The sequence below is a fragment of the Neoarius graeffei genome, chromosome 26 (assembly GCF_027579695.1).
Source record: "Neoarius graeffei isolate fNeoGra1 chromosome 26, fNeoGra1.pri, whole genome shotgun sequence".
In the NCBI taxonomy this organism is placed as follows: Eukaryota; Metazoa; Chordata; class Actinopteri; order Siluriformes; family Ariidae; genus Neoarius; species Neoarius graeffei.
In genome coordinates this window covers 923,631-948,435 of record NC_083594.1, presented here as the reverse complement: position 1 = coordinate 948,435, position 24,805 = coordinate 923,631, and the positions used below count along the sequence as shown (strand labels likewise).

Genomic DNA, 24,805 nt, shown 5'->3' with positions numbered 1-24,805 from the left:
AAATGTTTAAAAAAAATTGTAAGAATCATTTTTATAAATATTAACTTGTAATGATATTAACTTGAAATGTTATGACTAACATTTTACAGCTTAAAAAGACTAAATAAAGTAAAATATTAAAAACACAATAAATAAGGAAACAAAATGATAAATAAAAACTTTATATTATGTCCATATCGTTCTCTCCTGACCCTCTCCCCCTCCCTGTCTCTCTCTCTCCCCGTCTCTCTCTCTCCCTCCCTCCCTCCCTCCCCATCTCTCTCTCTCCCCCGTCTCTCTCTCCCCGTCTCTCTCTCTCCCCATCTCTCTCTCCCCCTCCCTGTCTCTCTCTCTCCCTGTCTCTCTCTCTCTCCCCATCTCTCTCTCTCCCCCGTCTCTCTCTCTCCCCGTCTCTCTCTCTCCCCATCTCTCTCTCTCCCTCCCTGTCTCTCTCTCCCTGTCTCTCTCTCTCCCCATCTCTCTCTCTCCCTCCCTCCCTGTCTCTCTCTCTCCCCGTCTCTCTCTCTCCCCATCTCTCTCTCTCCCTCCCTGTCTCTCTCTCTCCCCATCTCTCTCTCTCCCTCCCTCCCTGTCTCTCTCTCTCCCTGTCTCTCTCTCTCTCCCTCCCTCCCTGTCTCTCTCCCCCGTCTCTCTCTCTCCCCGTCTCTCTCTCTCCCCATCTCTCTCTCTCCCTCCCTGTCTCTCTCTCCCTGTCTCTCTCTCTCCCCATCTCTCTCTCTCCCTCCCTCCCTGTCTCTCTCTCTCCCTGTCTCTCTCTCTCTCCCTCCCTCCCTGTCTCTCTCTCTCACTCTCTCTCTCTCTCTCTCTCTCCTTCCCCCCTCTCTCTTTATCCCCTTGTCTCTCTCTCTCTCTCTCTCAGGCTCCATGCGCACTCTGGACAGTGGGATTGGGACGTTTCCACTTCCTGACTATGCGAACAACGCCGCTGGAAAACTGAACCCTAAACTCCAAAACTCGTCTGTTTCTCACCAAGTGGCGATGAAACCTTGGAAAACACAAACCCTGGAGGCAGGACTCGCGTCTTTAGACGAAGTGAGCACTTCTGTACTCTACACGTCTCCGCTAGAGGCCAAGGGAACAAGTGCACATTTGTCCAGCGCCATCCATGAAGGTGTGTGAGATTTTATTTTTTTTACACAACACATTAATTTAAACAGGAAACTCATCACAGCTCCAATAAATCAGTTCAGGCCTCTTCGACAAATGTGAATATTTATACATTTATCTCTCATTACTTTCATTAGGAGAAAAACATTAAATTTTTGCAAAAGAAGCTTTGGGGGTGTGGTGGCTTAAAGGTAAAGGCTCTGGGGTGCTGATCAGGGGTTTGAGTCCCAGCACTACTGGGGTGCCACTGTTGGGCTCCTAGGTGAGGCCCTTAACCCTCTCTGCTCAACCCTGTCCACATCGACCCCACACACAAAGGTGGGACAAAGATATCACTCACCAGCCGACAACTGATATTTCATCTTTATTTGAAACTTTCTTTATAGAGATTGACGTCTATGGAGCTCATTTTCAAGCCCCGCCCACTGCAAACTGGGCGTTTCCTAAGCCAAGAGGATCAGAGGGACAGATGGAGCCACCGAGCCCAAAAACTCCATCGAAGCGGGTGAGAGCGCGAGAGAAAACACGAACACAGTGTGCAGCTGTAACGCTGAGGGTGAGGGGCGTGGCTGGTTGTGTCGAGAGTGCTCCTGAGCAACACTGCGTCATTAACGTTCTAGAACACGACATCGCATTAATCCACCAAGAACAGCGAGAGTGTAAATAACACTGAGCCCATTTCTCTAACAGCTTTTTATTATTCCACTCCATTTAATTCAAAACCTTTTTGTTCACTTTATAAAGAGATTTTATTTTTCATCCTGTCCAGTTCTGTGATGCTAATCACCGTGAGTTCACTTGCTGCGTTCTGTCTCATGTTAGCACCAAGCTAACGGTCGCGTACCACCATATAATATCTCCATATCTGTTGGGGTACTTTTAAAAAACTGTCTGATGCCTCGTTTATTTATATTATTATTAGCATCCTTTATTCTGAGTTTAAAATCTCAAAGTTCTTTACTTTTAAAAATGATAAATTTTTTGAATATTTTTATGAGAAATTCTTACTGATTTCAATCACCAATTAACTCTAAATACAACCCTGATTCCAAAAAAGTTGGGACAAAGTACAAATTGTAAATAAAACGGAATGCAATAATTTACAAATCTCAAAAACTGATATTGTATTCACAATAGAACATAGACAACATATCAAATGTCGAAAGTGAGACATTTTGAAATTTCATGCCAAATATTGGCTCATTTGAAATTTCATGACAGCAACACATCTCAAAAAAGTTGGGACAGGGGCAATAAGAGGCTGGAAAAGTTAAAGGTACAAAAAAGGAACAGCTGGAGGACCAAATTGCAACTCATTAGGTCAATTGGCAATAGGTCATTAACATGACTGGGTATAAAAAGAGCATCTTGGAGTGGCAGCGGCTCTCAGAAGTAAAGATGGGAAGAGGATCACCAATCCCCCTAATTCTGCGCCGACAAATAGTGGAGCAATATCAGAAAGGAGTTCGACAGTGTAAAATTGCAAAGAGTTTGAACATATCATCATCTACAGTGCAGAATATCATCAAAAGATTCAGAGAATCTGGAAGAATCTCTGTGCGTAAGGGTCAAGGCCGGAAAACCATACTGGGTGCCCGTGATCTTCGGGCCCTTAGACGGCACTGCATCACATACAGGCATGCTTCTGTATTGGAAATCACAAAATGGGCTCAGGAATATTTCCAGAGAACATTATCTGTGAACACAATTCACCGTGCCATCCGCCGTTGCCAGCTAAAACTCTATAGTTGAAAGAAGAAGCCGTATCTAAACATGATCCAGAAGCGCAGACGTCTTCTCTGGGCCAAGGCTCATTTAAAATGGACTGTGGCAAAGTGGAAAACTGTTCTGTGGTCAGACGAATCAAAATGTGAAGTTCTTTATGGAAATCAGGGACGCCGTGTCATTCGGACTAAAGAGGAGAAGGACGACCCGAGTTGTTATCGGCGCTCAGTTCAGAAGCCTGCATCTCTGATGGTATGGGGTTGCATTAGTGCGTGTGGCATGGGCAGCTTACACATCTGGAAAGACCCCATCAATGCTGAAAGGTATATCCAGGTTCTAGAGCAACATATGCTCCCATCCAGACGACGTCTCTTTCAGGGAAGACCTTGCATTTTCCAACATGACAATGCCAAACCACATACTGCATCAATTACAGCATCATGGCTGCGTAGAAGAAGGGTCCGGGTACTGAACTGGCCAGCCTGCAGTCCAGATCTTTCACCCATAGAAAACATTTGGCGCATCATAAAACGGAAGATACGACAAAAAAGACCTAAGACAGTTGAGCAACTAGAATCCTACATTAGACAAGAATGGGTTAACATTCCTCTCCCTAAACTTGAGCAACTTGTCTCCTCAGTCCCCAGACGTTTACAGACTGTTGTAAAGAGAAAAGGGGATGTCTCACAGTGGGAAACATGGCCTTGTCCCAACTTTTTTGAGATGTGTTGTTGTCATGAAATTTAAAATCACCTAATTTTTCTCTTTAAATGATACATTTTCTCAGTTTAAACATTTGATATGTCATCTATGTTCTATTCTGAATAAAATATGGAATTTTGAAACTTCCACATCATTGCATTCCGTTTTTATTTACAATTTGTACTTTGTCCCAACTTTTTTGGAATCGGGGTTATAACATTAATGTCTATTTCTTTAAATAATCTGTGATTGTTAATAACACAAGCTAAGAGTAATGAAGTGATAAATTCCTGATACAGTAATCATCCAGTAGTTTATATCGCTGTAAGTTATTAAATAATTAATAATATAATTCTTTCAGCCCTGTGATGACCTGGCGACTTGTCCAGGGTGAACCCCGCCTTTCGCCCGTAGTCAGCTGGGATAGGCTCCAGCTCGCCTGCGACCCTGTAGAACAGGATAAAGCGGCTACAGATGATGAGATGAGATGAGAATGAGATAATTCTTTCAGATGTCCTGATCGCTGTATGACGTCATAATTAAGTGTCATTACAGCCTTTATAACACTCCATACTGTTAAAAGAATACACATTAATCTTCAGCAAGAGACTGTTTTATAGCTGTTTCGCTGAATATTGAAATAAATGTGTGTGTGTGTGTGTCCAGTCAGAGTGATTGTCATTATTTGTCCTTTTTTTAAAGCTCTGACTTCTTTTATCTCTCTGCCATATAATTTACGTTCAGCAGTTCACTTTAATCTTACATGGCCTTCACTGGCTTATAATTAATGGCACCTTTAGCAGCGTTTATAAGTTTTATAAAACACATTGGCCCTCATTTAAAAAAACAAAGGTGTGACGGAAAACTTGGTGTCCAGTCATTTCCATGCAGACCTCGGCGTTTATCACATGGATGTGAGCAGAGGCTATGATCAAATCTCCCGTCAGGTATGAAAGTTCTCACCTCGTGTACGAACGTTCTGAGTTAGCGCAGACGTGTGGTGCAGCACAGAGCAGTAAATCTGACGGAGTGGAGGATTATTATTAGACCATATATTCTGACTGGTCTCTAAACACATGCAGTCACTTATTCATCACTGAAAAACATAGCATATGGCAAAATATTATATTCTATAAAGACCTACATCGACTGTGTCATATATCCCTTATCTGATGGGTTCGATGTTTATTCAATCTCCTGTTTAAACAAGAGCTTTACCAGTCATCAAACCTGGGCAAAGGCACATGTGGCTCTGGTAGAAGATCTCGACACGTCTGGACAATGTGAGAGGGTTTTTTGGGATTTTTTTTACGGAGAGTGATGAGTGATTATGAAGTCGTTTTAGTCTCCCAAGGCATCCCGGGTGGTGGTGTGGCAGTGGGGGGGCGGAGGACAAGCGCTGAAGGCTGAAGCCCACTGGTGTCTGGCTCTGATTGGTCTGAGACATCAGAAACTCCACGACTGTGTAATTTTGTGTGGCTGTTTGAAATCTGACCTTTTTTCTTCACCTACATGTAAAGATTTGTGATGTAAACTATAATATTCTTATGTACAGTATGTAGACCATAACCTGCACGAATATATAAATTAAATATTCAAACCTCAGCTGGAATTTGATTGTCCACAGCAACACTGTTGATCACAGCAGTGATTTATTTCCATACTGCAGTTTTTCTGACGTCTGTGTTGCTAATTTTACTTTTCAGGCTGCCAAATAGAAATAATTCACTCAGTTGGATGCGAGATGTTAGAGCTTCTATTTCAAGAGCGGAGAAGTTTCTCTTCTTGGCTGTATTACGCCTCTCCATGTCATAAACTCTAGGGGCTTCTAAACCAAGAATATTTAGAAGCATGACATTTAAATGACGATATTTTTCTGCTGCCACTTTTATCCATGCCCGATCATTCTTCCTCTGTGTGTGGTGAGATCCAAACATTTCATGAATCACACGTGAACCTTGTCGTAGTGATTTCTGCGCTCGGATCTGCACTGGTTTCTGTGTTAAATTGATAAATGAGGGCCTGTGTGTGTGTGTGTGTGTGTGTGTGTGTGTGTGTGTGTGTGTGTGTGTGTGTGTGTGTGTGTGTTACAGTAAAATACTGAGTGTTGTGAAGAAGTGGAGTTACTGTTTCCACACTGAAGTTGATTATTTTCCTGTAACAGCATGTCCCTGAGTGTTTTATTCCTCTTACACCACAGTCAGTTTCCAACTATTACAATTTTTAAACATTTTAAAGAACATGTTGGAAATTTTACAGGATAAGCTCTATTGCTATAACTGCAGAACCATTTCTAGCTAAAGAACCTTTAAAAATACATCACAGTTCCTTGATGCTGTTCCAGGACGTTTCACTGACTCAGTATTTACAGAACCCCTGACCTGTGGAACTCACATGTGGAGTCGTTCTCTTAAAACTTTAGGTGTGTATAAATGTCCAAGACTTGGTTCTCTGTAGAACCTTTAGATGCATCAGTAAGATTCCCGTTGGAGCATGAGTCCACCTTTCTTAAAAATGTTCTTCCTATGCTGTAGGGTTCGAGTTTCTCCAAAGAGATAAATCAAGGAACACTTCAAGGTAAATTCAATTAAATTAATATACTTTATATGAGTAAAAGATTTGATTTTGTTCTAATCAGGTATTTGATTAACTGTGAGGTTTTGTTTATTTGGGATTTTTATGTCTCTCTTCACTGCATGTGATGGCTGATCGCTGACACATGAAGCAAAATCACACACTTTGATGATTATCAGCATGCAAACACCAAACTTGAACTAAATCAGAACCTGAATCACAGCAACAGTAACGAGACAAACACTCAACAGCACCACATCAGGTTCAGACACAGGAGAGTGTGGACATTACGGAGGATAAAAGTGTGTGATATTTCAGGCAGAGCGAGCATCTCTCTGACTCGGAGACGGAGTTTATATTTCCAGAGGCTGGAAAAGTTCTTTACCTTAATAATGTCTTCAGTAACTTTGTTTTCTGTCTAAAAGTCTCTCCTTCACTTTAAATGTGTGTAAAATTGCTGCGTTTCCCAAAAGGTTCTGTGTTTGCGTGCTCCATCATGGAAACACCTGAGGCAGTGTTTTCTCATAAGAATGAATCAGAAGATGCTCCTGTCAGATATCGAGCCAAATATTGATTCACACCCAGCATTAGGCCTGATTTATTTATTTATTTATTTGGGAACAGTTTTATATTGCAATGAAGTAACAAATGGAAATAATATCATTTTAATGTATCACAATTTTACTGTAATAATAAAATATATGTCAAATTTTAACTAATAAATAATCAACGTACTTGATTGATGTGACGTGGTACGAGATAATCGCACCTAATAAACTAGGACTAGTGTATACTGGGAGGTTATCAACCACTAGACAGGCTTCCTACTGGATTTAGTGGATGTTCACTCACAGTAAAAAGGAGAATCACATCTGAGACAGACTTCAGGACTTTTTACAGCAATGAAAAAAAAACAGTTTCCTTTTTCAGTCGATATTTTCTATCCCTGATTTTTTTTTTCAGTGTATGTGTTTAGGCGGCATGGTGGTGTAGTGGTTAGCGCTGTCGCCTCACAGCAAGAAGGTCCGGGTTCGAGCCCCGTGGCCGGCGAGGGCCTTTCTGTGCGGAGTTTGCATGTTCTCCCCGTGTCCGCGTGGGTTTCCTCCGGGTGCTCCGGTTTCCCCCACAGTCCAAAGACATGCAGGTTAGGTTAACTGGTGACTCTAAATTGAGCGTAGGTGTGAATGTGAGTGTGAATGGTTGTCTGTGTCTATGTGTCAGCCCTGTGATGACCTGGCCAGGGGCGCTTTATCAACACCCGTGGCCCAGGGGCTAGGCCCCTCATAGGCTACCTGTCAACCCTACCCTTACCGTTGGCCAGGAAAACACTCTTATTTTATTTGCAATACGTGTCAAGCATTTACAGTGTAAGCGCGTAATTAGCCTAGAAGCCTACGATAGGTTACGTTTGGCTCAGCGTAGCTGCGCAAGGCCCACGCTCACATCACTCAACACATCCGACCACAGAGGGAGAGAAGAACGCACGCATTATCATTACAGAGCTGGTTCTGATTATTACCACGGACAGGACAGTGATACTGCGTAACTTTCACGCAGGGGCATGGCCAGAGATAACCACACAAGCGCGTGTGCGCTATAATGTAGACCTATGTGTTGTAAACATAAAACACACACACCTACAGACAAGTCCTTTTAAAAAATAAAATACAGAAAAATAGCTCGGCGACATGTAAACAAACATTCACTGCAAGTCAAGGTACTTGGCTCGGCGGCCACATGAAACGTAAACACCATGGACAGCAGCCAAACTCATAACTCTACAGACCGAAATACACGAAACCGAGTCCTACTAGGGTCTATTTTACTGATCTATGTTCAAGCATCATGCAAGTCTTCCTTCTCCTTGAATAAGACCGTGCATTCAACTGCCTTTTTGACATGACTGCATCAAAATACCACTTGCAACAATATTTCACGCACTCCTTCAAGAAAAAAGTTAAACATGATGAACACGGGCATACTGTTTTGAGCATACGATTTTTTAAAAAGAAACTAGCTACATCAAAGTCCTTCAATAAACCCATCCTTTAGCGCAAATGAGCTTAACCTAGTTCAAAGCATGACGCTAGCAGTAGCTGCATAAGGCAAAATCATGTGGGCCTTTCGTCAACAACAAGCCACGGTGGGCAAACATTAATAATCAAGCGTCCTTACCTTAAAACGCTGTCTTGACCACAGAACTTCTCAAGTATTTCACTTAAATCCACACGGGTTAACAACACACCCAACACAGCTAGCGAGAAATGTGGATCTGCGCTAGCTTTGTATTGCTATTCCCCTCAGTATGCTTACTCTGTCTGCTGCCCCAACTGTGAACATTATAGAGGGCTCCGAGATGATGCTAAAAATAGTAACACTGCGCGTGTGCGGCCATCTTGGAAGTCACTCGCTCCAGAGTGCTCATGGAGTACACATCATAGAGTACACATTTAGCGATTCGTTTCCGCGTTAGAGGGCTTAAAAGCTTGGATTTTTTTAAAAGAATTTAGACATCTGAAGTGATGCAGCACTACTGTGAAAGTTTGGATAAGCAGGCACGGGAGCGTTATGCTGAGAAGGTACATTTCATTGGGAATGTAGATCCATACACTGTTAGTGAGAAGGAATGGAAAGCTGACCCCAGCTTGCTGCCGCATGTGACATACATCGATCTTGTGAACTATCTAGTGTTTCACCCAAGTCCATTTTGTGAACTAAAGGATTTCCAGAACTACAAGAGTATGGAAGCATACGATAGATTTGTGTCCGGTTGGGTCCGCGATGTGTCGGTGTTTACTGCTGAAGACAGAGAGACAGAAGTGATCAGAGGGAAAGTGTTACACTCGCAGAGTCTATTCCAGCCTCGTCTACACCCCTGGATAATATTTGACAAGAGACATGCTATTTTGTGTGCACATTGCAACTGCATTGCTGGACTTGGGGAATGTTGCTCCCATGTTGCTTCCCTGTTGTTTTATGTTGAAGCGGCCACGAGACTGAGGGAAAGAACGACGGTCACACAACAGCCGGCAGACTGGATGCTACCGGTAACTATGAAATTAAAATAACTATTTTAGTAACTATTTTAGTAACTATGAAATTCAAGACAATATTAACCTACCTGTCACAAAGTGATCAGAACAAATCCGGATACAGTCAAGTTGTCCTAAATTTGATGGGTTAATGGCAGCCAGCCACTGTCGTCTCCTCCGCTCGCTTTTCTCCTGTGCTGCAATTCCCGGGTTAGTCACGACTTTGGGGAGTCTGTGGAAGCTTTTGCCACCCTTTTCCCCCCGGCTACTACAGCCAACAATGACGCACGTATTCGGCATTGTCACCCCTTTTTGCTTCGCTAGACAACAACAATGCACTGACACAGCGCGCTTTGACTTCCAATATGGCCGCCGCCGGGTGCGCGCTGACCTCGAAGCATTCTATAGGCTACAATCTTTTCATCAATTTCTTCAGTAGATGCCGTTTTAGACATTTTATTATCCCCATCGAAATATGCTATTATACTAACAGGATTATAACTCAAATCACACGACACGTATTCAAATCACAACTGATTTATTTTACTGTTGGACAGATCATAGCATATCTAGCCTAGCTGCACAGAGCCTAGCTGCACAGAGCCTAGCTGCTGGTAGGCTGATCACTGATAAGTAGCTGATATTCTGAACAGATTGGTGATCCTTACCTTAAAAAGTCTGTGACTTTAGGCAACGATTCTATCATTACCTGCATCTCTCTCTTTTTTTCCTTTTATGCGCCCCGCTAACATGTGAACACTTCATCTTTCAAAGCCTCTAAATTTGTGTCTCAGTAGTCTGCAGTCTTTGGCGCGCTTTCGTGCGTGACGTTACATTTTGTTCCATTTTATTCTGGTCCAGTTGTGGGTGTTCGTTTCGCGAACCACATCCACCATGTCTCTTACAGCAGGCTACTGTGCGCTCATTTATTTCTAACCTTATTTCTATCCGTACATTAATGTAGGCCCACGATTCCGACAGTCTATTATTTTATTAATATTACAAGGCCCCTGATTGGCTGTGGCCCAGGGGCTTGAGCCCCCCCCCCCTAAAGCGCCGGTGGACCTGGCGACTTGTCCAGGGTGAACCCCGCCTTTCGCCCGTAGTCAGCTGGGATAGGCTCCAGCTCGCCTGCGACCCTGTAGAAGGATAAAGTGGCTACAGATAATGAGATGAGATGAGTGTGTGTGTTTAAAGGCATGGGCTACACATTATTGAAAAACTTCATCTTAGATGCTCTTACTTAAGAAAAATCTGGAAAGCTCAGAGATGTGAACCACACACAGGTGATTTTAATAATCTCGGTGTGGAGCTCAGAAAATCCACTGAACCCCGAGAACCTGAGTGACGCTTATTGTGTCCACATTCACATCCCCTCTTCTCGGTTAAAATACGCAGGAAGTAGAGGTGTGTCACATATCACGTGAAACGACACGACTTGACGTTTCCAACGATGCTAGTTCCTTGTCTATGTGATGAAGTATTCGCAAAAAACATAATTTTGAATTTGTCAGATTTAATCCGAGTTCCAGTCTGCACCCAGCTCTGCGTCCGTCTCCACACACATCCCTCCTGTGTGAATTCCTCATGAACTCGTCACTGTACAGATATGAATCATGTATCACGAGAAAGAACAGAACCGGAGCTCTGTAATGATGTGAGTCACATTGGTACCGTATTTGTACACACTGAAGTAATCACGTGATGAAAACAGGTCAAACTTCTGCAGTGTAATACCTTCACTCATTTATTCACCCGGTTTCACTCTCCTGATTCTCGGGCGAATCAGTCACAAAGTCTTTATCAGTCTGCAGCGTTCCACATATAAAAATAATCAGCAGAACTCACCCTTTCTGATGATGCCAGGTGTTTCTCCGTGTGATGAAGCGGTGTTGAATCATCTGGGTTTGAAGTCACAGTAAATAAAACACTGTCAATGACATTTATTTCTGTTTGACACCAAACATGTTATTTTATAACTTTCTAAGTCACAGAGTTTCCCACCTTCATGGTTTTGATGTTGCCAGATTCCAGATAATCCCTTTTACACGGTTAGGAAAGATCTCCTGCTCTCCTGGCAACATTTTATGTTGAGATACAGATATAATAATTTTAAAAGACATGATCTTTTTCCTTGATATAAAGATTAATATAAAAGATGTGTCAGTGTTATCATACAGAACGATGGATGATCTGGATAGTAAAGTTTATTCTGGAAAAAAAACCAGATACAGCATGTAGGACCCTCATACTGACCACGATAAGATCGTAAAAGTAAAGGTCGTGACATTACCCTGAAACCAGCCGAGAATTCATCAGGTGAAAGTGGCTGCGGAACCTGAGGCTGGACACGAGGAAAACACGACCTTAAATACATCAATAATAACAACATCGCAACAGAAGAGCGTTCGCCCCGCCATCCAGAGATCGTGAGTTTGGATCCTGGGTGATGTCATAACTGACCTTGGCAAAGATTGGCTGTTTTCCTTGGATGGGCGGGGCATACTCTCTCTCCTCCATCAATCACAGTGACACTAGACACCCGTGTGCATCAGTGAGCTCATGTATGTGGAAGGGGGCAGACAGCACTTGTGTTACGCCCACAGCATCCGGATGGGAGCTGTCATGTGACAGGGCAGAGCTGACTGGTGGGCGGGACTTAGACAAGACTAAATTGAGAAGGAAATGGGGGAAAATCAAAAACAAAACAATCAGGTTTTGAAAATTAAAACGTATTTCAAACCAAAGTGTATTAATGATATAAACTCAGGAAAGAATCCAAAAGGTGACGCAGATTAATCACGGAGAAGAAGAGTTTTAGAGCTTTGTGTAAAGAACAGAGACATGAGGAAGAGCTGTGTGGAGCTCGTTCTATCACTGAGCAATCATGAGGAGATGTGACGTTAGAGACAATACACACTTCTCTATACATTAGACCGTATCTGTCTCGTTTTCTTCGCGGATGCACTGTCCGTTTACATTAAACCGCCTGGAAACGCCGGGAAACGGGAATCCGCCAGGGTCCACGTATTCAATCCAGATCGTGTCTGGTCCGGTGCTGTGTAAACATTGAGAATACGCGGATACGCTGTGCTGAGCTCTAGCTGGCGTCGTCATTGGACAACGTCACTGTGACATCCACCTTCCTGATTCGCTGGCGTTGGTCATGTGACGCGACTGCTGAAAAACGGCGCGGACTTCCGCCTTGTATCACCTTTCATTAAAGAGTATAAAAGTATGAAAATACTGATGCAAATACTGCCCATTGTGTAGTTATGATTGTCTTTAGGCTTGCCATCCTTCCACTTGCAAGTGGTAAGTGATCTGCGCTGGGATCACACACACAGCAGCTCAGTCCCGAATCACTGCTCGTGCGCTTCACTCGCGCGCTCTGTGAGCTGCGCAGGGCCGGAGTGCGCACCCTCCAGAGGGCACTCGCTGTTCAGGGCGGAGTGATTTGGAGCGCAGGATGCCTGCAGAGCTGAGCGTATCCGTGTATTGGTGTTGCTGTGTGCACGCGAATCGTTTTAAAAACGTTAATCTGATGATCCGCTGATACGGTCTAATGTAAACATGGGCTAAATCGCTTTAAATACACTTTCAGGAGTCACATGACCTTCACGTGTGAATGATCACCACTCACCTGTGAAAGGTTTATACACCGCGCCTTGCTTTTATTTTTACGTGATTTTTTCCTCCTCTTTCTCATGCACGATGTTTTCCATTTTCATTTGATTCACACATTTGATCGTGTTATTCACAAGCAACGTTTACAAATTTCAGCGCACAACATGCTGAACTCCTCCTCCTTCACACACGTGATTACATTTACTCACAAACATGGGGGATTTATGGTCACGTGTGAAATGGCTATGATTTGTTTGTGAATGTTGTGGTGTATGAGGTGACATCGGGGCGTGGTGCGGATTTCTGTTGCTTTTATTATCAGGGACAGAAAAAAGATCATCATCTGATTCCCAAAACACCTGATGTGAACCCCAAAGTGTTCGATTGGAAGTTTATCAGTTTTCAATAACAAACGGTAAAGAAAACGTCAGCATGTCTTTAGAGGATCTTTAAGAACAGCGCAGAAGATTAGAACAGCGCTGAGCTCCATCAGTCTGTAACACACACTCCAGATAGCATCATTATAGTGTGTGTGTGTGTGTGTGTGTGTGTGTGTGTGAGACACAGTGGACAGATAGAATAAGATGACAAAGAGAAGAAAAACGTGTCACTGAGCATCAAAACACTGATGATTAACCTCCGCTTCCTCTTGACTGGGCCAGCGGTTGCCATAGAAACTGAAAGGACAAGAACATTGACAGAGGATCTTCATCAGATGTTGCACTGCAAACAGACTATTATTAAACACCACACACACACACACACTCGCCGACTTTTGTGGAAACCCTCGAGTGTTTAGTGCAGCAGGGTGAATTTTAGCTCCTCGTTCTCGTCCTGTTTTTAAATAAATATCACCGTGATGCCTTTAATAATAAACAAAATCATGACTTTAGCTCAGACTCACCTCATCTCCTTTAATGTTACAGTTTGCACGGTTACTTTGCTGCTGTCATCCTGATCACTTCCTGGGAAGACGTCACTAATAGTGATGTCACTGTGCACGATTTCTGTTCACTTTTCTTTTTAAAACATGTGTCACTATTGTTCAGTTTATGCTGCTAAACTGTTGACAATGTTGATATTCTAACTGAGTCGTTAGTGGAAACGCAGGACGCCATCTTGTTAAACTCGATCTAAAGATGAAGCATCGCTGCACTCGCCGTTTGTGTAACGTGACGTCTGAGTCTCATCTGACTGCCAAACAGGAGAGCTATTTAAATAAACCTACGGATATTCTGTAAGATTAAATACATCAGGGGCGGAGTCAGGCAGCAAGATGTCGGTGGAGTCAATCATATATATATATATGGGTGGCACGGTGGTGTAGTGGTTAGCGCTGTCGCCTCACAGCAAGAAGGTCCTGGGTTCGAGCCCCGTGGCCGGCGAGGGCCCTTCTGTGTGGAGTTTGCATGTTCTCCCCGTGTCCGCGTGGGTTTCCTCCGGGTGCTCCGGTTTCCCCCACAGTCCAAAGACATGCAGGTTAGGTCAACTGGTGACTCTAAATTGAGCGTAGGTGTGAGTGTGAATGGTTGTCTGTGTCTATGTGTCAGCCCTGTGATGACCTGGCGACTTGTCCAGGGTGAACCCCGCCTTTCGCCCGTAGTCAGCTGGGATAGGATCCAGCTCGCCTGCGACCCTGTAGAACAGGATAAAGCGGCTACAGATAATGAGATGAGATATATATATATGTGTGTGTGTGTGTGTGTGTTGTATCACATCAGTCCTGGTCTATTTGTGTAAATTAACTCTAATGATCAGTTTTGGTCTAAAACTCTGTGATGTTTGTTTTACAGAGTTTGGATAAAGTTCCTCAGGTTCCTCGTGACGTGGAACCAAGAAATGTTTCACTGTCAGGAAGACGGCGGGGGAAGAGCCGAAGTCACAGAGCCCAGGATACGGTGAAAGACAGAAATACAGATTTAATGAAGGAACCAAGTGAAGAACTTTTATCTCCAAATCGGCCTGCAGTGTCCGAAACGCCGGAGTCCCTCAGCGACTCACTGTACGACAGTCTGTCCTCCTGCGGAAGTCAGGGATAAAAAAAAAGATTCAAAAATGAACTCATCCTACTGATCTCAGTTTGTATCTTGGAAGAGCTGAAGCTCCAAAAGCAGGAACTGGTCCTCCAGCAGAGCGTCACGCTAATGCTAACGTCTAACTTCTGCTGTTTACTCACACTGTATATCAGCATCATCTGAATAATTCTGAACTGAAATAATCAAAAAATCAGGTGTGAGGAAAAAGATCAGCTTCATTTAAAAAAACAACACACACACTTTCTCTCTCCTTCCTGTTCATGAACAGTGTCCATGTGTTTGAGTAAAATATAAAATATTCCATCACACTTTTCTATCCACTGACAGAAAAACAAACACGTGACAAAACGGTGAGTCGCTAACAGACTGAGAGCAGGAGCGAAGAACACTCCACTGAGTTTTACCTGTGATTAGCATCTCATTAGCATAAAATAAAAAAAGAACTGTGATCGTTGACATATGGTTATTTAAATTCCACAATTTTAAAGGAGTAATTTCCAGATAAATGGGTGGGGCCATGGCTGAGGGGCGGGGTCAGGTGGGAAGCTCACAAATAGAGAGGTGGGACCAGAGATGAGGGGTGGGGTCAACTAAATAAGCTCACAGAGCTGAGGGGCGGGGTCATCTGGGTGAAATAAGTGTATTTAAAATTAAATAAATATTAAAAATCACTATAAAAATTGAATATAATTTATTGAGGTAATTGTTTCCTGTTTGATCTCCAGCTCTCGTTCACACAGTGCAGATTTTAATACAATTTTATTTGATTTTTTCCCTTTTTCTTTGTTAATAATTTACTGTGTTTGAATATTTATGTTTTTTGCCAACATTGAACTTTTTATTGCCGTGTCGTCTTTATTCCTGTTGTTATAAATTTGTATTATTTTATTTATATTTTCTTCAGATGGATTTGTTCTTTGTAACTGAATGAACTTTCTGTATTTTGTGCACTGAAGTTTTTCCTGTGAATAATAATAATAATAATAATAATAATAATAATAATAATAATAATAATAATGGACTTTATGGTGCTGTGTACATAAATAGCATAGCAGACAAAATAAAAAGCCATAAATAAATAAATAAATAAATAGATAGATAAATAAAATCTTCTGGACTCACTGACCATCACTTCATTTAAAGTGAAAATTGAAGAAATGATGAGAATTATTCTGTCCTCTGAACACTCTCTTTATCCGTCATCTCTCTCTTGTTTGTTTGTTTGTTTGTTTGTTTGCAGCCCGACTCTGCTGGGGGGAAACTTCAAGTTGCCAGAGCTGTAAAAATCCCTATAACACTGATCTGCTGTTATTAACAGCTTTAACACAGAAACACAGGAAGTGAAGTGTTTGAGGATTAAAGCGTTGTCTCTCTTCATCTTCAGTAAAGAATAAAGTGCTCATGTTTTGCTCTGTTCGCTCGTTTACTTCAAAAGGATTAACGACACAAATGTTTCAGCTCTCACCCTTCGCTGGTGTGTATTCATCTTCTCACACTTCCTTTTTACAAACGTAACCAAAACACAGCAACGACAGACTGCAGGAAAATCACTTTATATTATTAATATTCGGAGCCTGATGCTCTTGATGCTGTACAGATATTTATGAATGGCCATGTTCCTGATGAGAAGGTTTAATGGCTGATGTGTGTCCATCATCTGTTTAAACCCAGAAGGTGGAGGTCACTGGGAAGTGAACTGGAAATTAGGAGTTTGGAATCCGGCAAGTTGGAAATTGCAGCTTTTTGTGATATTCATAAATCATGTCAGATTTTTTTCCATCATTAATGTGAAATAGAACCAACAACATTCAAGTGAAGAGCAAATAGAAATGTTTCAGGGGAAAAATGGAAAAAGAAAAAATTAAATTAACCTGCTTGCATAAGTAAACACACCCCTCCACTAATACATGATGCTCCCACCACTGTGCTTCACCATGGGTTCGGTGTTCTCTGTCTTGTCTTTGAACATATCTTTTGGAATCATGGCCAAATAATTTCAACCTTGGTCTCATCAGATCAGAACACATTTTGCTCCATCATTTGGGGTGACTTACAGTGGGGCAAAAAAGTATTTAGTCAGTCACCAATTGTGCAAGTTCTCCCACTTAAAAAGATGAGAGAGGCCTGTAATTTTCATCATAGGTACACTTCAACTATGAGAGACAAAATGAGAAAAAAAAAATCAGAAAATTACACTGTCTGATTTTTAAAGAATTTATTTGCAAATTATGGTGGAAAATAAGTATTTGGTCAATAACAAAAGTTCATCTCAATACTTTGTTATATACCCTTTGTTGGCAATGACAGAGGTCAAACATTTTCTGTAAGTCTTCACAAGGTTTTCACACACTGTTGCTGGTATTTTGGCCCATTCCTCCATGCAGATCTCCTCTAGAGCAGTGAAGGTTTGGGGCTGTCGCTGGGCAACACGGACTTTCAACTCCCTCCAAAGATTTTCTATGGGGTTGAGATCTGGAGACTGGCTAGGCCACTCCAGAACCTTGAAATGCTTCTTACGAAGCCACTCCTTCGTTGGCCGGGCGGTGTGTTTGGGATCATTGTCATGCTGAAAGACCCAGCCATGTTTCATCTTCAATGCCCTTGCTGATGGAAGGAGGTTTTCACTCAAAATCTCACGATATATGGCCCCATTCATTCTTTCCTTTACACGGATCAGTCGTCCTGGTCCCTTTGCAGAAAAACAGCCCCAAAGCATGATGTTTCCACCCCCATGCTTCACAGTAGGTATGGTGTTCTTTGGATGCAACTCAGCATTCTTTCTCCTCCAAACACGACAAGTTGAGTTTTCACCAAAAAGTTCTATTTTGGTTTCATCTGACCATATGACATTCTCCCAATCCTCTTCTGGATCATCCAAATGCTCTCTAGCAAACTTCAGACGGGCCTGGACATGTACTGGCTTCAGCAGGGGGACACGTCTGGCACTGCAGGATTTGAGTCCCTGGCGGCGTAGTGTGTTACCAGGGGCGGGCCGACCTGGCAGCCGCCCGGGGCGGCATCGCGGGGGGGCGGCACGAGCGCGGGCGCGAAAAAAAAGTCCCCCCCCAAAAAAAACCCCGAAAAAAAACAAAAACAAGACGGGCGGGGGGGGAGATAGATCTAATGGATAGGAAAAGGTCAAAGCCATCAGGTGCCCAATTCCGGAAAAAAAGGAAAGAAGAGGAGGAGAAACCATAGACATCCTATTACGTAAGCAGAGCATCCAATGTAAATTCTAAAAGCGCTGACGAGACGCAGGGCCGCCGTCTTGGAGTGGTGATACGCTGCACTCAGTGTAATGCGCTGGCTCGCATTTTTTTGTCATACATGTAGCTCTGATAAAGGATAGCGGCGGGGTTATTATTCATAGTTGGCTTCACGTTAATAGAATATCCTGATATTAAGTGAACAGACGTCGGAGATTGTTGAAGTTGAGGAAACGGTGATTAATATCCTACAAAAAATGTGTGAATACTAAATACATTAGATATAAACAGCTTAACGGTTTTCTATCGGCTACAACCACCAATCTGTTGCAATGGATAGGGTACATTCAGGTACAGTGGGACACTTTTTTAAATAAAATGCGGTTTTAACAATCTAAATCCATTATAATGATTCAAATGTGTGTATGTTTTCTTTAAATAGATTGTTAAGAACATATCAAAGGGGAAATTAATCTAGTCAGTGAATTTATAAGAGCCTTTTACATCCTTCAACACAATCTGACCCCCCTTCAGCAAAGCTGATGTATTCAGGTCGAGTGGGGCACTTTGTTTGGTATGTAGGACAATGTGTGATGACCATATATTGACCACAAACATTTTTTTTTTGTTTTAAAGCATATCAAAACATTTATTTATAAATTAATGTCAAACATAAAAAATATAATGTAGTAAATGAATAAACTAGTAAATAAATAAAAAAGGTAGTATATGAATAAACATTTAATAACAATATATATAATATTAGCATACAACATTAAAACATGACTCGTGAAACCACTTATCACACTTACAGCAGGCCACCCATTCCTCCACTGCCTTTCGGTCACTTGCATCCCCCATACACCCCCTTGCAGACAGTATAATAATAATAATAGGATGTCTATGATCTCGCGCTTATCTCACCACTCCAAGATGGCGACCATATTTCTCGCGTCAGAACAGCCAGCTCTCCGTCTACGTAATAATAGGATGTCTATGGGAGAAACGAGCAAAAGAAAAAGGTATGGATAGGAAAAGGTCAAAGCCATCAGATGCCCAATTCTGGAAGAAAAGGAAAGAGGAGGAGGAGAAACGAGCAAAAGAAAAAGGTATGCTTTATGAATCAATTTCAGTGAGTGACATCATGAATTAGTGCCCTAATTAGCCTTATATTATTGATGCTTGCTAAGTCGGACGACCTGGCCTGGCCTGCCCCCCAACACGAAATTAATTTCAGCATAACGATTAGGCTTTGCAACAAAACGTTTAAAGTTATTGCTGTCATTGCCTTGGGTTAACGTTGGGCTCTGTATTAGCCAACACAGAATGTTAACAGCTTTACATGGTCATTTAAACATTTCTCGTCGTATGTTGTACGTCGCGGACACGGCCCGTTATAAATTTGCTGTTACCAGAATGGCAATGATCAAGTTGTAATGTATTACTTAAGACTCTGTGTAATGTCATAGTAGTGTAGCACTATGGTAGTAAAGTCTTTTTGATAACTAGTATGGTACTCTATGATAATTCATTGTGCACTCTGTTGGTAAAACTGACTTGTGCAATATTTTGACCATCGGGTGGTGCTGTATTGCAGTTGTGCTTTCTTGTAATGCAAAGTCATTGAGTCTTTTTGTTTATTGTTTATCTTTTATTGTTTATCTTTGTATTTTTTATTGCACTAGTCATTAAAACTGGAAATTTGTTCTTGAAAATAGCTGTTGTGAGTTTGTGTATGGGGTCGTGTGTGTTCTGGACAAAGTTAGTGTTTTCTTAGGTGGTGGGTGGGAGGTGGTTGTTGGGTTGGGCCGGGGGGGGCGCCAGCAGGGGGTTTTGCCCGGGGAGTAAATCACTCTAGGATCGCCACTGTGTGTTACTGATGGTAGCCTTTGTTACTTTGGTCCTAGCTCTCTGCAGGTCATTCACTAGGTCCCCCCGTGTGGTTCTGGGATTTTTGCTCACCGTTCTTGTGATCGTTTTGACCCCACGGGGTGAGATCTTGCGTGGAGCCCCAGATCGAGGGAGATTATCAGTGGTCTTGTATGTCTTCCATTTTCTAATAATTGCTCCCACAGTTGATTTCTTCACACCAAGCTGCTTACCTATTGCAGATTCAGTCTTCCCAGCCTGGTGCAGGTCTACAATTTTGTTTCTGGTGTCCTTTGACAGCTCTTTGGTCTTGGCCATAGTGGAGTTTGGAGTGTGACTGTTTGAGGTTGTGGACAGGTGTCTTTTATACTGATAACGAGTTCAAACAGGTGCCATTAATACAGGTAACGAGTGGAGGACAGAGGAGCCTCTTAAAGAAGTTGTTACAGGTCTGTGAGAGCCAGAAATCTTGCTTGTTTGTAGGTGACCAAATACTTATTTTACTGAGGAATTTACCAATTAATTCATTAAAAAGCCTACAATGTGATTTCCTGGATTCTTTCCCCCCATTCTGTCTCTCATAGTTGAAGTGTACCTATGATAAAAATTACAGGCCTCTCTCATCTTTTTAAGTGGGAGAACTTGCACAATTGGTGGCTGACTAAATACTTTTTTGCCCCACTGTAGGACTCAGTCTTGCCCTCCTGCCTCATTCCACAGACATGTGAGGAATATGAGAGATTGTTGTCACCTGCAGATATGTGACCAAAACTTTTCCAGATGTTCCTACAGCCGCTTTAATATGGCTGTAGGTCCCTCAGCCGCCTCCCTGATCAGTTTTCTTCTTGTCCTTGTCAGTTTTGGAGGGACATCCTGTTCTCAGTGATGATGATGACGGCCTTCATGGTGTTCCATGGTACATGTAATGTTTTGGAAATTCTTCTGTCCTCCTCTCCTGATCCAGAACTTTCCACAGTCAGATCCTACAAATGCTTTGAAAGCTCTCTGGCTTCAGCCGTCAGACGAAACCAAGAAGATGTGAAGAAACTCGTTCAGATCTTTATTTGGGGTTCATCAGAATCAGTTCGGTGGTGACGGGCATCTGATCATTATTTCTGAACATATTTTCTTTTTCCCCTGAAAACATTTCCATTTGTTTTTATTTGAAAGTTGTTCATTGCTGTATCACACTAAAGCTGGAGAAACACCTGAGATTATGGGGGGGGGGTTATCACAGGAGTTTTAATAGGGGTGTGCAAACTTTTTAAATCTGCTGTCAATGTTCTTGCATGTTTGGATTTGTCATGGTAATGTAGTGTGTTGTAAATCTTGGGCTTTGAGGGATCTGTGATTATTTGCTCTAGTGATGTTCTCCAGCTGTGTTTAGGTGTTACATGATGTGTTTCAGCTTTTATAAACACACGTCTGTGATGTGTTGTGTGATGTATGTTGTGTTGTGTGTGATGTGTGGTATGATGGTTGTGTTGTGGTATGATGTGTGAGGTGTGTTGTGTTGTGTGGTGTGATGTGTGTTGTGTTGTGTGGTGTGATGTGTGTTGTGGTGTGTGAGGTGTGTTGTGTTGTGTGGTGTGATGTGTGGTGTGATGTGATGTGTGATGTGTTGTGTGATGTGTGTTGTGATGTGTGGTGTGATGTGATGTGTATTGTGTGTTGTTTTATGTATTGTGTGATGTGTGTTGTGTGATTTGTGGTGTGATGTGTGCTGTGTTGTGTTGTGTGATGTGATGTGTGTTGTGGTGTGATGTGTGATGTGATATGATGTGTGTTGTGTGATGTGTACTGTGTTGTGTGATGTGTGTTGTGTTGTGTGATGTGTGTTGTGGTGTGTTGTGTTGTGTGATGTGTGTTGTGTGGTGTGATGTGTGTTGTGTTGTGTGGTGTGATGTGTGTTGTGGTGTGATGTGTGTTGTGGTGTGTTGTGGTGTGTGAGGTGTGTTGTGTTGTGTGGTGTGATGTGTGTTGTGTTGTGTTGTGTGGTGTGATGTGTGTTGTGGTGTGTTGTGGTGTGTGAGGTGTGTTGTGTTGTGTGGTGTGATGTGTGTTGTGATGTGTGTGTTGTGTTGTGTGTTGTGTTGTGTGTGGTGTTGTGTTGTGTGATATGTGATTTGTGGTGTGATGTGTGCTGTGTTTTGTGATGTGTGTTGTGTTGTGTGATGTGATGTGTGTTGTGTTGTGTATTGTGCGAGGTGTGTTGTGTGATGTTTGGTGTGATGTGTGTTGTGCGATGTGTGATTTGTGATTTGTGGTGTGATGTGTACTGTGTGTTGTGTGAGGTGTGTTGTGATTTGTGTTGTATGGTGTGATTTGTGTTGTGTGACATGTTGTGTGTTGTGTGAGGTGTGTTGTGTTGTGTGAGGTGCGTTGTGAGGTGCGTTGTGATTTGTGTTGTGTGGTATGATTTGTGTTGTGTTGTGTGACATGTTGTGTGTTGTGTGATTTGTGTTGTGTGATGTGTGTTGTTTTGTTGTGTGTTGTGTGATGTGTGTTGTTTTGTTGTGTGATGTGTGATGTGTGTTGTGTTGTGTGACGTGTGTTGTGTGAGGTGCATTGTGAGGTGCATTGTGATTTGTGTTGTGTGGTGTGATTTGTGTTGTGTGGTGTGATTTGTGTTGTGTGACATGTTGTGCGTTGTGTGATGTGTTGTTGGGTGATGTGTTGTGTGATGTGTGTTGTGTTGTTGTGTGATGTGTGTTGTGTTGTGATTTGTGTTGTGTGGTGTGATTTGTGTTGTGATGTGTGTGTGGTGTGATGTGTTATGATGACTGTTGTGTGTAGTGTGTTGCGATGTGTGATGTGTGTTGTGTGTAGTGTGTTGTGTGTAGTGTTGTGTTATGTGATGCGTGTGTTGTGATGAGTGTTGTGTGTAGTGTGTTGTGTTGTGTGATGTGTGTTGTGATGTGTGTAGTGTGATGTGTGTGTTGTGATGAGTGTTGTGTGTAGTGTGTTGTGTGTAGTGTTGTGTGATGTGTGTTGTGATGTGTGTTGTGTGTGTTGTGTTATGTGATGTGTGTTGTGTGTGTTGTGATGAGTTTTGTGTGTAGTGTGTTGTGTTGTGTGTGATGTGTTGTGTGTTGTGTTGTGTGATGTGTGTTGTGTTGTGTGATGTGTGTTGTGATGTGTGTTGTGTGTGTTGTGTTATGTGATGTGATGTGTGTAGTGTGTTGTGTGTGTTGTGATGAGTGTTGTGTGTAGTGTGTTGTGTGATGTGTGTGATGTGTTGTGTTGTGTGATGTGATGTGTGTAGTGTGTTGTGATGAGTGTTGTGTGTAGTGTTGTGTGATGTGATGTGTGTAGTGTGTTGTGATGAGTGTTGTGTGTAGTGTTGTGTTGTGTGATGTGTGTAGTGTGTTGTGATGAGTGTTGTGTGTAGTGTGTTGTGTTGTGTGATGTGTGTTGTGATGTGTGTTGTGATGTGTGTAGTGTGATGTGTGTGTTGTGTGTTGTGATGAGTGTTGTGTGTAGTGTTGTGTGTAGTGTGTTGTGTTATGTGATGTGTGTAGTGTGTTGTGTTGTGTGATGTGTGTTGTGATGAGTGTTGTGTGTGATGTGTTGTGTGTGATGTGTTGTGTGTGATGTGTTGTGTGTTGTGTTGTGTGATGTGATGTGTGTAGTGTGTTGTGATGAGTGTTGTGTGTAGTGATGTGTGTAGTGTGATGTGTGTGATGTGTTGTGTGTGATGTGTTGTGTGTTGTGTGATGTGTGTGATGTGTTGTGTGTGATGTGTTGTGTGTAGTGTGTTGTGTTGTGTGATGTGATGTGTGTTGTGTGTTGTGATGAGTGTTGTGTGTAGTGATGTGTGTAGTGTGATGTGTGTGATGTGTTGTGTGTGATGTGTTGTGTGATGTGTGTAGTGTGTTGTGTTGTGTGTAGTGTGATGTGTGTAGTGTGTTGGGGTATGTGATGTGTTGTGATGTGTGTGTTGTGATGAGTGTTGTGTGTAGTGTGTTGTGTTGTGTGATGTGTGTAGTGTGTTGTGTGTAGTGTGATGTGTGTGTTGTGATGAGTGTTGTGTGTAGTGTGTTGTGTGTAGTGTTGTGATGTGTGTTGTGTGTAGTGTGATGTGTGTGTTGTGATGAATGTTGTATGTAGTGTGTTGTGTTGTGTGATGTGTGTGTTGTGATGAGTGTTGTGTGTAGTGTGTTGTGATGTGTGTGATGTGTTGTGTGATGTGATGTGTGTTGTGATGAGTGCTGTGTGTAGTGTGATGTGTTGTGTGTAGTGTGTTGTGTGATGTGTGTTGTGATGAGTGTTGTGTGTAGTGTGTTGTGTTGTGTGATGTGTGTTGTGTGATGTGTGTAGTGTGTTGTGTTGTATGATGTGATGTGTGTAGTGTGTTGTGTGTAGTGTGTTGTGTGATGTGTGTTGTGATGAGTGTTGTGTGTAGTGTGTTGTGTTGTGTGATGTGTGTTGTGTGATGTGATGTGTGTAGTGTGTTGTGTTGTGTGATGTGATGTGTGTAGTGTGTTGTGTGTAGTGTGTTGTGTTGTGATGAGTGTTGTGTGATGTGTTGTGTGTAGTGTGATGTGTGTGTTGTGATGAGTGTTGTGTGATGTGTTGTGTATAGTGTGTTGTGTGTAGTGTGTTGTGTTGTGTGTGATGTGTGTAGTGTGATGTGTGTGTTGTGATGAGTGTTGTGTGATGTGTTGTGTGTAGTGTGATGTGTGTGTTGTGATGTGTGTAGTGTGATGTGTGTGTAGTGTGATGAACTGACACTGATGGAGGATTATAGTTGAAGTGTTTGTGTTGTTGTTTCGGGTGAAGTGAAGTGAAGGCGGTGAATGTTTCACTCTGGACTGATTTCCTGAAGCTGCAGAGAAAACAAACAGCTTTAATCGTCTTCTCTTCTTCAGCTCTTTCCTCTGCTCTCTTTCTCTTATATCCCTTTCTCTCTTATCTTTCCTTTCTT

At 42.4% G+C, this 24,805-nt stretch overlaps 1 protein-coding gene across 1 annotated transcript in view; it reads left to right on the top strand.

The window, feature by feature from the left end:
• The window catches only part of LOC132873918 (nck-associated protein 5-like), an 88,201-nt gene extending 63,569 nt beyond the window's left edge, over positions 1–24,632 (top strand). The window contains exons 9-15 of the mRNA XM_060909743.1: positions 860–1,111; positions 1,494–1,663; positions 14,561–14,769; positions 22,237–22,291; positions 24,417–24,422; positions 24,506–24,511; positions 24,597–24,632. Of these exons, the coding sequence (XP_060765726.1) occupies positions 860–1,111; positions 1,494–1,663; positions 14,561–14,769; positions 22,237–22,291; positions 24,417–24,422; positions 24,506–24,511; positions 24,597–24,632 (734 nt within the window). The remainder of the gene's footprint in view (positions 1–859; positions 1,112–1,493; positions 1,664–14,560; positions 14,770–22,236; positions 22,292–24,416; positions 24,423–24,505; positions 24,512–24,596) is intronic.
• Positions 24,633–24,805: the final 173 nt, after the last annotated feature.